At 42.9% G+C, this 13964-nt stretch overlaps 1 protein-coding gene across 2 annotated transcripts in view; it reads right to left on the reverse strand.

Annotated features, from left to right (window-relative positions):
- The window catches only part of ARHGAP26 (Rho GTPase activating protein 26), a 1945875-nt gene that overhangs the window by 1200103 nt on the left and 731808 nt on the right, over positions 1–13964 (reverse strand). For both annotated transcript variants that reach the window (XM_069244698.1, XM_069244699.1), the window contains exon 11: positions 11202–11280. In XM_069244698.1, the coding sequence (XP_069100799.1) occupies positions 11202–11280 (79 nt within the window). The remainder of the gene's footprint in view (positions 1–11201; positions 11281–13964) is intronic.

Below are 13964 nucleotides of genomic sequence, written 5' to 3' on the forward strand. Positions count from 1 at the left end.
TAACAACAATCTGGCACCCTGAATATGCATCACAAGGGAAAAGTGGCACCTTGAACCGAGGCAATATATCCAAACTCCTTGCTTCACATCCAAAACTCTCACATTTAAATGCCAACAACATCGCTGCTATACGATTCACACCTTCAAACATTCTAGCACATAAGGAAGCCACAGCAGTGACCTGGTCAACTCCAGCTGCAGCTAATACAATTTGTGAAAATCAGAAGATTCTAGAAAATTGTGGAATACTGATTACCCTTCCGAAAAGACGACGCAATCCAACGGGTTTCTTAAACAAAGAGCATAAACAATTTCTCAACTTACCCCCTTTGAATCACAAAAGCACTAAAGACAGTTGGGAAGGGAACTCTTTGAAAGGCCAGCATCTCTATTAAGAAATGCAGCAGGCCCCCTTCAACCAATCGTACCCTCAAAACTTCAATCACTAATCGCCTCCACGCAAAGGCAGGTCGGAAGATACTGCGATTTTTCTGCATCATCAGATAATAAACCTAAGGAGGACTGCGGATGACTTGCTTCAACCCTAGCTGGACCAAAATCAAACTGACTTGTGTTTAAGGATTACAACAAGCCCAAGCCAAGCGCTAAGAATAAGTCTGCAACCGTGTCCTTAGCCTCCTGGAAGTGGCAGGATAGGAAAGTCTCCTAAAACACTGACGCAATGTCTTTTTTAATATCGCACAATATCATCTGCATTCAAGAATCCTGGCATGTTATCGATACACTAACAGAAGGCTATTCTGTTTATTTTCCCGCTGCTGTTATATCGTACATAAGGGTCAGGCAAAGGTTGGCCTTTTCATGTTTCTGTTAGCCCGTCAGGACTTTGCTGCCTCCGAGTATGTTATCGGACACAAAGATATTCTATGTCACAAAATTCATAACTGTCGATACAGCCGCACAAACGGTATCCTATTTCTTTTGAATGTGTACATCCACCCTGCATTCCCAGGGAAACATTAATAGGTAAAGAAGCTGGAGCAGGTGACTTTTTTGCTAGACAATCCCTTTTGAAGCACTGCAGATAAACAGCGGATACCCGGGGGTAGGCTCCCTCACAGGTCACAAGGCCACAAAGAACAGATCCCTCTGGACGCACCCTGCTAGCAACTTTAGAGGCACTGTCCCTGCGAGCACTTTCCTGAAGAACAACCGTGGCGTCCTGCTCATTTGTGTTGGACTACGCATTCTGGTCAGTCACTCTGTTTAATGCTATCACTCCCTTTCTTATCCCCCCACGGTGGAAAGGTGAACATATGTCCCAGACTTTGTGCATCGAAACCTCTACCAATTCTCATACCACCTTAGGTGCCCACCACCATATTTGTACAAGGGTCAAATGGAATTAGGAAGTTGCAATAAAGTATGATAATTCGAAAGAAACGTCATTTAATCAAGATAGTGCTTCAATACACACAATTAATGATTGGGAAATTCTAGTACAAATGATACATTGTGCTCTTGCTGCCAGTCATCCAGCTAACACATAAACAAGGCTCACTTCTTCAAAACCACGGTTTACAAAAGACTTGAGGATCCAGGAAAGAACCTTGAGCAAGAAGTTACATTCACTTAAGCCATGGTCAAATTCCATCTTCCTGGCAAAAGTTGACACCTTACACAGTGAATATAAAAAACACATTTGGGAAGATAAAGAAAAACGTGAGGAAGCACTCCAGCTTGAACTCTTTTGGGCATGCCGAAACAACAACAACTCAAATGCCTTTTGGATGATAATTAACCATTTAAACAGGGAAGCAGAATCAATTAACAAATGGAAGCAATGTCACCTCAGAAAACTGGATAAAACACGTCACCACTCTGTATAAAACCACAACTAAAGGATCCAACAAACAGTTCAGACCAAGCGAGCAAATACTTGGGCATCAGAGATCTGAGACAACAGAAGCACTGAGCCAGCACTATGCAACAGTTCTGACGGCCAGAAGAATAGTCAATTTGATCAAGAAAACCAGACCTGATAGTGCTCCGGCCCCAAACAGCATTCCGGATCAAGAAAACCAGACCTGATAGTGCTCCGGCCCCAAACAGCATTCCGGCTGCCGTATATAAACGAGACATCGAGTTCTGGTCTGAGTCGTTGGAAAATTTGTCCAGCCTCTCCATATCCACTGCATCTATTCCATCTTCCTGGCGAGGCTCGATCTTGCACTCTGGAGGAACTGGCCCTGTATATACTATATCAAAATGAGGCCTAGTGTACACAGAGTCCAGTGGATCCCCAGAGGCTTAACAGAGGCTAAAGTAGATAATACTAATGCTCTCTTTTGTGGTAATGTGGTCAATCAATTAGGCTTATCAGAGGGCAGTGCAAAGCATTTGCTGTACACACAGTCAAGAAATGTGGCACACACTCAATGCAATGACTAACTCCCAGCCAATGTTTTTATATAGAAAAATTATATTTTGTTACTTTATTGCTAGAACCAAAAGGTCTTTGTTGCAGGTAGGTACAGTTGTAAGTATGTATCAAGCATATGTATCAAACGTACCTTTTTAGGTTTTGCAGATAAAACAGTTTACAAGTAAAAGTTTTCAATTTTAAAAGTTGGCACAGTGCAATATCTCCTAGGAACCAATGCAGTCCTAGGGGAGGAAAAGTGTTAGCACAGTTAACAGGTAAGTACTTAACTTACAATCCCAGTCTTCGGGGGTTAGGATGTCCATAGGGCAAAGTTCAAGTCGATCCCAAATATGCGCCACCAGCAACGGGGGCTGGCCAGGTGCAGGGGTCAAAGCTGGTGTCGGGATTTCAATGAAATCCTATGAAGACTGGGGGCACTTGGAAGAACACAGGTTGTAGGTAAGTACCCGCAGTTTCAGGACACAGGCCTGGGGGGTTTATGTCAGCACCTAACACACACCCTGAGTGGTACAGGGGCGGTTAGATGCAGGGTGCATACACAACGTCAGGAGCCTATTGCTTTTCAATGGGGGAACTCCAGGGGTCACAAACATGCTGCAGGCTGGTTCCAGACTAGCTGGAATGCCTGGGGCACTGTAACAAGAGGTCTGTGCCTTTGAGGCTCACCACCAAGTGTTGCAGTTCATTCAGGGACAAGGTATGAAGCACCTCCACCCAGAGCAGGCTTTGTTCCTGACCCCGGAGACCACAAAGGCTCTCACCCCATGGGGTCAGAAACTTGTCTGATAGAGGCAGGCAGGTACAGACCAGTCCGCCCTACAACTAGAGGGTTGGGTAAAATACAGGGGGGATCTCTAAGATGCCCTCTGTGTGCATTTTACAAGAAAAGCAGCATTAGCATCAGTGTAGGTTTATTGTGCTGAGAAGTTTGATACCGAACTTCCCAGTCTTCAGTGAAGCCATCATGGAGCTGTGGGATATGTAATGACACACTTTTAGCCTATGTACTTAATATGGCCACACTGCACTTACAATGTGTCTAAGAATGGACTTAGACACTGTAGGGGCATATTGCTCATGCAGCTATGCCCTCAGGTGGAGGTGGAGGTGTGTGTGGAGGTGTGTGTGTGTGTGGAGGTGTGTGTGTGGAGGTGTGTGTGTGGAGGTGTGTGTGGAGGTGTGTGTGGAGGAGTGTGTGGAGGTGTGTGTGGAGGTGTGTGTGGAGGTGTGTGTGGAGGTGTGTGTAGGTGTGTGTGTGTGTGTGTGTTGTGTGTGTGTGTGTGTGTCCCTACTGGATATCGAGGCCAAATATTTTGCATTGCTTTTGCTGGAGGATTTAGAGGAATGGGCTACTACACAAAGACCTTGTTGCCACTTAACCAAACTGGCGTCAGACCATTCTCTGGCACTGTCAACAATCTTATGGCCATAAGGATGCTTGCAGCATAACAGATAAGGAAAAAGGAGCTGCTTTACTGCAGTGTTACAGACTGCAGCAAGGTGCTAGTTCATGTTAACCGCCAGGCAAATCACAGAACCATTATTTCGTGGAATTTTGGTGCTCTACTCTGACACATGGGCCAAAGTAAAACTGGGCTACAACACAGCTGTCTCAGATAAAATTAATATTGAACAGGGAATCAAGCAGGGGTGTGTATTAGCTCCAGTTCTATGCAACTTGTTTACGTCTGGCCTGATACTCCATTAAATCTAGTAAGCTATGCACCAAAACTGGCGAATCATCACATCAAAACTCTACAAAGACGACGTTGTTCTTTTAAGCCAAACACTGACTGCGCTCCAAAGACCATTGTTTCTTAAATGGCATAACAGTAAATTACGAAAAAACAAATATTGTGATTTTTGACAGGAAGAAGAAAAAAGGCAGCTCATGGCATTTGAACAACCATCGTCTGACCATATCAAATAAATACAAATATGTAGGGTGCTGGCTGGATGACAAGGGAGGTCATTTATTACACATTAGTTCATTAAAACCCAAAGCTACCTTACTACCTTTCAAACCTTCTTAAAGAGCACAAAACAGCATACCTTTGATCCATTGCTGAAAATTGTCACTGCTAAATTTATACCAACCTTGGCGTTTGGGTCAGAAGCTTTTCCTGGGAAATTTAGCGCCATCCTGGACAACTTGCAGAGTGCAGTGTTCAGGTCTTTGTTTCAAACTCCTACATAACACCTCTCCAGCCCAAATTAGGATGGAATTTAAGATAAGCAACAAAATCCTCATACAAAAGGCTAGTGTCCTAAAGTACATGCACTCTGCATGTGCTGCAAAAAATGGCACTTTGAGAAATCTTATCCAGCTTGAGACTTCCTTTGACAACAGCATAACCCTTCCTAATGCTTGTTCGATTGCTCTTTCTGTTGCTCTGGAGCTAAAGGGTGCTGCAGCTTTTGGAACCTAAATCTACCACATCTACAACTCAAAATAGCTTTAAATAAAAAGATTCAAATGGAATCTTTTGCATCTGATTATCAGACCTCTAGAAAAAGAAACCATGCTTCTTTAGTCCTTTCTAGCTACGTTCAAAGAGGGGTTCAAAAACATGTCACGGAACCATTCTTTCATATTATAACATCAAGTTTTGCCAACTTCAAAGGGGCTGCTTCTCATCGCAAGATCTATTGCCTAGTGGATATGTCAACCAGCCACCAAAATGTGCAGTTTATGCAGCCAGTTCCAGGAATTGTTAACATCTGCTCTGTATATGTCCTGTCTTACTTGATGAAGGCAGAAGGTTCCTTTGACTTCCCTTGAACAAAGAAGAGACAGACAATTCTAACGCCTGTCAAGTTTCTGCTGAATAATGCTCAGCCCCACATGATCACCAGACTCATTAAATTTCTGGATATGGTGGATAAATCAAGGCAAAAAAAAAACACCTCAAATGCTCCAGAGACATAGGCCCAGCCTCATAGCTTTAGAAATAAACAATGCATGTTGGTGCCGAACTTTCTCCAGATATGACGTGGATTTTTAAAATCTTATGCCTTCCAGGCTCCCTTTATCTTACCCTGATGATTTTTAGAGAATCATTGCTGTGAGCAAACTATATAGTTATGCCATAAAATTGTATTAATGTCCAGGTTTTGCTGCTAAATCACTCAGCCTTAGAGGTACAGACATTGTCAAGCCAAATTTGTTGTCTTATATGGTATTAACAAGACGCATTTTAAAATTGGTACGTTTTATGTTGTTATCCATGTTTAGCTTATAGGAACTTTCAGAAACTCCATGCTATTTGCCCTAAATTTACATTTTAATTTGTATAATTTTATGATTTATGATGTTGCTCCACTTGCACATGCCACTTTAATGGAATTGACTGTCTAAATAAAGTATATTTTGATTTGTATCCATTATACTTTAATGGTGTTAAGAAGTTAACTGAGTCAAAAGTTACCTCCTGGATTTAGACGTTTTCTACAAGGCTATTCTCACATTCTCTATGCTTACAAGGGTGAAATAGAAATCCTGCTCAACCAATGTTTTAAGAGTTGTGATAGGATGGCAACCAAGTTATTATATAGCCCCTGGGCTATTTCTGGTTTCCTCATATGTTTCTCCACAAATGCTATTCACCAACGGACAAAAAACTACCTAGTGAAAACCCTTCTAGGTGAAAAATGCTTTGCCGCTGGTTTATATTTTTTCTGATTTTATTTGTGAAAGCTGTTTGGTGTTTTTTGTTGTTGGGCAATTGTGTTGTGGTTAATCATTCCTGCTAATTTTTGCAAGGGATTGCCCCACAACCTGCGGTTTTACTCTCTTCTGTTATTCTCCTCATTCGCTAACATTTTTTTGCACCATCAGCTTTTCCAGCTCAAGCCACATGCTAGCCTTGCTCTAATATGAACAAGGCTTCAAATCACTCCTCTAATTTTTTTGTTTTGCACTTGCCTTTCCTTTAGACATGAGCTGTCCCGGAGACTCATGCCTCAGAAAAAAAGACTACGGCTACCTGTGTTTCTTTTTATCCCCTTTTTTCTATTTTTTTTAGGGGTATTGGGAAGGGGGGTGAGTTACACAACAAATATTATATATATATATATATATATATATATATATATATATATATATATATATATATATATATATATATCCCTTGCTCACTGTGCCACTGTATTAAAGCTAGCCTGGCTGATAAGGGGTGATACCCCAATACCGGTTACATGATGCTTTTTTCCGGTCCAGGTAGGAACTGGCAGCTCGGGCTGGACTTTTCCCATGGGGAGCAGGTTGAAGACTGATTTGCATATGGCTGGGTCCAAACTGGGGTGGCATGGTGAGCAAAAGAACGATGGGTATATGTGTATGTGTATGTGTGTGTGTGTGTATATATATATATATATATATATATATATATTTTTTTTTTTTTACGGATTAGGAATTGTGTTTTAAGGCAGTCGAAGGATATCCACGGCACTCCATTTCTGTTTATTACAGTATTTTTTTTCAATGGAAATTTTACTTCCATCCAAACTTGAAATTTTCAAACAATCTAAAGTTATATGGAAGTTAAGTTGACAAAGTGTAAATAGTTTCTACGACAAACAAAACCTAAAAAGGCAGTCAGTTCACAAGTTAAGGTAATACCAATCAAAAACCAACCTCACCATATGAACCTAAACTTAACTCTAACCGATGCCATTCAACCTTACCAACGGCAATCACATTTTCATAGATGCAATAGCACATTACACAAGCAACCCTACCCGTAATTACAAAGATAATGATTAGCCCTCTCTGTATTCTAAAACTATAAGGATAAAAACAGGCCCCAGGACATTACAATACACCAACTACTTCTATATATTGGCACATAAGGACTAAGTTGTAGCATATCACACCTCGTGGTCATAACCACAAACTCAATGGAGAGTGCAATGTTAAACGTGTTTCAAGCATAGCACCACCTTTTTACAAGAAACAATTAAACACCACTGTTTTTATCCAGAACCAGCTCCTTACATGCACAATCAAAGAAATACTTTCCACCTCCCTCAGTACCCCCCCCCCCCGCCGCACCAACTGAGCACGCCCGCACACCTAGGCATCATCCTCGACTCCACCCTATCCGTGACCCACCAGGTAAACTCAGTTGCCTCCTCCTGGCACACACACTGCAAACTTCGGAGGATCTTCAGATGGATCCCAGCAGACTGTCCTGCGACAGTCACCCACGCCTTAATCACAAGCAAGCTCGACTACAGCAACACCCTCTATGCTAGCACCTTGACTAGAAACATACAAAAACTACAACTCATCCAGAATGCAGACACCAGACTCATCCTGGACCTCCCACGCCACGAACACATCTTCCAGCACCTGAGGACCCTCCACTGGCTTTCAGTCAAGAAATGAATCACCTTCAAGCTACTCATCCGCACGTACAAGGCCATACACAATTCAGGACCAGCCTACCTGAACCCACCACGTCTCCTTCCACACCCCCGCCAGATCCCTCCGCCCCACCCAAATGGCCCTGGCCATCATCCCACGCATCTGCAAAACCACCGCCGGAGGACGATCGTTCACTTACATCGCAGAAAAGAGCTGGAACAACCTTCCCCTGCACCTGAGACAAAGCCAGCCATTCACCATCTTCAGGAAGAACCTCAAGACGTGGCTCTTCGGATGAGGCCCTCTTCCCTCCCCCCCCCAGCACCTTGAGACCCTCACAGGTGAGTAGCTGTGCTTTACAAGAACTGATTGATTGATTAATCAATGTATTCAGCCTCTCCTCATTCACAAGCCATGTCCAACTTTCACTAGTTATGGCCAGGGTGGGAGTAAGGGGTGAAGGGGTGAAGAAACTGGTAAAAGGTTTTTGGGTCACATACAATGTCCTCTTTTTCAGAAGGTGTATCAGTTGAAGTAATTAAAACCGATGCCTTCAAAACACCACTCTAGATTAAAGACAGGGTTAACCATTAGCTTTGCCAAAAGCGGAGACACAACAGACTTCGGAAAAGGCATTCGCAGACCACATTCATTTACTGTACTGGTGTATGCTTTGTGACTAGCAAGGGTGGTCTGCAAAGGCAATGCGGCAACGGTCCAAGAAAATATGGCCTGTGGCTAAGACAGCTTTGTATTTTTTCTCCTTAAGAACACCAACATATTTACTGCCAGAGCCCCTTCTAGGGACGTTTACCTAGAGGAGTCAACCAAAAATATTTAATAAAATGATTAAAGGGTTTTATTGCCAGAAATAAAAAGCAAACCGATTGTTGGAGTGCTGACAAAATCTACAACCGCTCTGCAAAAAAGGAACACGAGGTTTTGCTTTAAAAAAAAGCTGGCAATTACGCGCAACCTTCGGTCTTCTTCTCATTAACTTCCTTACTCTGCTCCTCGAGGGGCCTTGATGCTCCACATCGTCTATGAATATACAAACCGAGGCTTCCAGTCAAAGCCATTGAAGTCTAAGCGACATAAACAATTCACATTAAAACAACAAAGTGCATGCATTCGCAGAAACACGGCCAAGACGTTTAAGGTTGGACCTGGAGCCAGAGGGAAACAACAGGTACTGCATGTTGACCAAGTTGGTAGAACCTCTGCATGAAGTGTGCTCCACTGGAGAGCAAGTGATCAACTACAGAAACAAGAGGCTGGGGTTCGAGTCACGGCTTCCCCACTTGCAAAAAGTGGAAAACTTGCAGGTCGCCTTTCTTTCAAACTTGCATCCACGCCCCATAGACAATTTACATATTACACTAACAAGGCATTTGGCGATTATTTACGCTTGTAGGCAAGTGAATTGAAACCACCACTACTTGCAGGAAACTGCATACAGGTGCCATGTTTGGGGTAAGTGAGAGTTTGTGACAAGATGCCATGCTTTTCTGCTTCAAATATGAATTCAATAAACATCATGCTGGAATAATGCACCTCAGCGGCACATTGTAGCCATATTGCAAGAGCACGAGGCTGAGTGCCTTTAAAGGTAAGTTCCCATATACTTATAGTGTACCAAGTGGTGTAGAACATATTCCTTATAATAAGTGGAGTTAGCATGCCTCGACTATCTGAAAGATCATGGATGGCAGCGGCTTCCAAGTCTGCTGCCTGAGACATTGCGGCTAACTGACGCTTCGGCGTAACAGCAGAATGCGCCATGAATATGAAATTAGTCTCTGCGTTATAATGGGGAGGGTAATTTTTCACACTTACTATAAACTCAATTTTATATTTATGAAAGATACATTTACATTTCCACATATATCATTCACACTGTATGAGGCCACTGAATTGTTCTATACAACAAAAAAGAATAAGCTTCTAGTCTCCATCATGCAATAGTGCGCTACTTTCAATGTCTGGGCATCTCTCAAGTTTACTGAAATCACTGACCACGTGTTCAAGCTCCAAGCAAAATTACAAAATATTATGTTGCACTATGATAACCCATAAGAGCCATTAATTTCTGCTCCTACTCATGGATGTGCCCATCTTCCATGCACCTTGCTCTCAAGAAGTAGATTTTGCCAAACAACCCTCTCAGCTAACTTTCTTCACATCACTATTACGTGTGAAGATCATCTACCACCTCTCAGTGCAGCCTTGCACCAGCTTGTATTTTTTGTGAGAAGTTACATTTCCATATTGCAAATACTTGGGGAGTCGGCCTCCGACACCCTTTTGGTAAGCTCGTGAATCAGGCTGCTAATTTCTGCAACAAAGATTTATCACACTTAACCAAAAATGTGAGCGAGTTTCTTCAACACACCTAATGATAGCATTTGATAGTTCACTCCAGCTCAATTGTGTAAAGTAAGAGTGGTCTGTTTGTGGAGTTTCTTCTGATTTTAGTTGACAATTTGCCCACTAACCCACATCTTCAGTCTTACCCCATGAAGCATATCACTGGTGAGAGGGTTGACGTGGAGAATACAACAAAATAGGTTAGGATGCTTAACGGACTGATAAATGTTCTTTGGTATCTTATCTGCAGTTAGTGCAATCACATGAAATCTACATCGTTATAGCATCATAGGCTTTATTTCAAGGGATTTGTCAGAGACAAGTGTTCGGTTTCAATCCCTATGTGATGAAAATCACACTAAGTGGTTCCACCTTTGGTCTAAACTGCATTCAAAAACACACACACATATATATATATGTATATATATATATACACACACACACACACACACACTAATTTGACTTATTTCACGGTTGGTAGCCCAAATCTAGGTGCCCGGTTATACATGTCAGACAGGTTGGGAGTAGTGTACATGAAGCCAAAAAAATCTCTGGCTGCAGGGTAGAAAAAAATGCATTTGCGTTCACAACCTTTTCCTTTATAGCTGTGTTTCAGATACATTTCTGAACTGCATGAGGGTCTATTCAGCAACCAGTTCTGAAATTGATAGTACGGAGATAAACATTCTAAAATTAATATTAACAGCATTATTATTAATCGTATAGCACTTCATGCCACATTTATATGGCTCCTAAGCACGGATGTTGCTGGTATCTATTAAAACGGTATTCAGTTCGCCCAACTGCGGAAGAATGAATTGGCCTTGCTACTTCAGGGCTTGCAGCTCACGCCAGGTGCAGTGAGTGGTAACTCACAGAGCCATCTTATCGATTTAATGGTATGGAGAATCAAAAAAAAAAAAGATCAGAATTTCATTGCTATGTTCAATAACTTTCCCACTTATGTGCCTGGTAACAACGTCATCACATATTTTCACATAGGGTTTACCCCGAAACTTTGACACAAGGTTGGTGCCCACAATTATCGTTTTGACTTACCGGCTCCCTCCCATCCATTGCTTCCATCCAAAGCCGCCTGTCTTCTTCAGAGAGAGCCTGCATAGTGATCACACCAGGCCTGCAATGAAGGAGAAAGGACAACATCACTTTGAAGAAAAAACATGGACTTTGATGTTAGATATTTACAACGTGCAGAAAATAATATGGTGCCCTGCTCCAAATAGCATACAACACCGAGTGTTTGAAATATTTATAGCCAAAGCAAGACTTCATCCCAGCCCATGTGATGAAACTATTAAACACGCTGAAAATATATATCCTCGGTGCGTTTCTAGATTTTGAGCTACTACTGCGTGTAAGGCAGAGTTATCTATCAGAGATGTTGCCCATCGTGCATGAATTAGGTATGGACTGATCAATGGAGGGAGAGTGCAGGTGGCCTTTTCCATGCAATGCTTTTGTACCGTTGGTTCTAAGCATTCCCCATGATCACTAAGACGGCTGCCACAGTGTTCCTACCTATACAAATACTCACACACAAAATCCTATAGTTTCTAAACTAAACAAAGTCCTTTGTCCACAGTGGTCCATCACAAATTAAAAGCTGCCCGTCCCATCAGAACGAGCTTGCAAGGGGATCACACTGGGCCCTGTAAAATGCCCTGGGCAATCAAACCATAAATCCTTGTCCATGAATTCAGAAATTTGAACAAGCCCTAGCACACTTCACACTCGAGTTTGAACAGTCTAGAGCTTAGGCAACTTAAATAGAATCTGCCACCACTCATGTGTACCCTAACCACTGCAGCTTGTTTTCTTCCTGGCATCACTGCAACATTGTTCCTTGCACCATTGCTACAACAATGACCTCAATCCACAAGCTGCTCTCATCAGAACCATGTTTCTCATTAAAATAGTATGTACTTGCTGCAAATGCTTTACCTGTAGTAATACATGTACCTTGCACAGAAGAAGTTTCTTACCTTTGGTAATACCTTATCTGGTAGAGGCAATATCTAGTTGCAGATTCCTTACCTTTGAGTATCCTCCAGGCGTCAGACTAGATCTGGAGATGTTTCATGAGCAGTACCCCTGAGTGCCGTTAGGTGGCACAGATTGGCTGAGCGTCCGTCGTCAGCATCATCTGCACCAGATATGACAGTGCAGTTACCTATATAGGCACCACCCCAGCGCGCTGACGTCAGTTTCAATTCACAACTTTCCACTTCAGAAGCACAGAGCCATGAAGAACACAGACTACTGGTGCATCAAAACTAAGGCCCTGGGGGAGTCCCTGCCCCTAGAAATCAGTTCGTAGACCAGGGAAGATGGGTAAAGGAATCTGCAACTAGATATTGTCTCTACCAGATAAGGCTTTACCGAAGGTAAGTAACTTGTTCATCTGATAGAGACCTCTAACTGCAGATTCCTTACATTTGAAGATAACCAAGCAATACCATCCAGAGAAGTGGGTCTACGAACCAAGATCATACTAGAAAGTCCTGCAGGGCCAAACGGGCAAAGTACCCATCCCTATGGACCAGGCAGTAGTGTTGGGTAAAGGTGTGCAGAGATGCCCAGGCTGCCGCCAGACAGATGTCAAAGACTGGAACTCTGCGCTCTCATGCAGTGGTTGCAGCTATAACTCAGGTTGGATGAGCACACAAACCTTCAGGGGGTTGTTTTTTTGGCCAGTGAGTAGCATACCTTAATGCAGAGTACCACCCATCTGGAGATGGTCAACTTCTGCACTGCCCAACCTTTCTTCACACCCACATAACCGACAAAGAGTTAATCATCCAACTTGAACTATTTTGTATGATCAAGATAGAACGCCAATGCTCTTTTTGGGTCCTGGCGGGGCAGCCTCACCCTCTTCCTTAGAATGATGTGGGGGTACTTAAAAAGTAGGTAATGTGATGGATTGGCCTACATGAAAGGGTGTAACCACTTTTGGCAAAAAGGAGGCCCTAATGCGAAGCACCACTTTGTAAGGATACATGGAAAGGCAGGGCCACTTAGATGACTTCCTACAGCTCACTTACTCTTCTGACAGATGTAATAGTCACAAGGAAGGCTGTTTTCAAAGTGAGAAGCCTCAGAGGACAATTGTGGAGAGGTGTGAAAGGAGCACACATCAGAAATGTCAAAACCAAATTCAGATCCCATTGGGGCATAATGAATGGGGATGGAGGAAAAAGACGTGTAAGACATTTGAGGAACCCATGTACAGAAGGGGACTTAAAGAAGACTGATCAGAAAACCTCAAAAAGGCAGAAATAGCAGACAAATAACCTTTAAGAGTGCCCATAGCAGAGCCCACTGGGATAGGGAAAGGATAAACAACAGGACCTCAAAAAGAAGAGCAGAAAGAAGGTCAACAGACTTGTCTGTGCACCATGCCACAAATTTCTTTCAAAGACAGGCATATACAGTTTTGGTGGAGGGACACCTGGCTGCCAAGATTATGTTACAGACTTTGGAAGGAAGGTCAAAAGCTGTCAACTGTCACCGCTCAATCTCCACACAAGAAGGAGGTGAGTGGACAGATTCAGATGCAGAACCCTATCCTGCTGCTGGGAATGAAGGTCCTCCCATAGGGACAGTCTGATCGGAGGATCAATGGCGATACTCAGCAGCTCGAGATACCCGAGACTCCATGCCCAGTTCAGGGCCACAAGGATTCCTTGGGCCTGGCCATTCTTGATCTTGCTGAGAACTGTAGGCAGAAGCACTATGGGTGGAAAGACAGAAAGGAGGCTTGAGTTCCACTCGAGACCAAAAGGGTCTCCTAGCAATGGC

The sequence above is a fragment of the Pleurodeles waltl genome, chromosome 7 (assembly GCF_031143425.1).
Source record: "Pleurodeles waltl isolate 20211129_DDA chromosome 7, aPleWal1.hap1.20221129, whole genome shotgun sequence".
NCBI lineage: Eukaryota > Metazoa > Chordata > Amphibia > Caudata > Salamandridae > Pleurodeles > Pleurodeles waltl.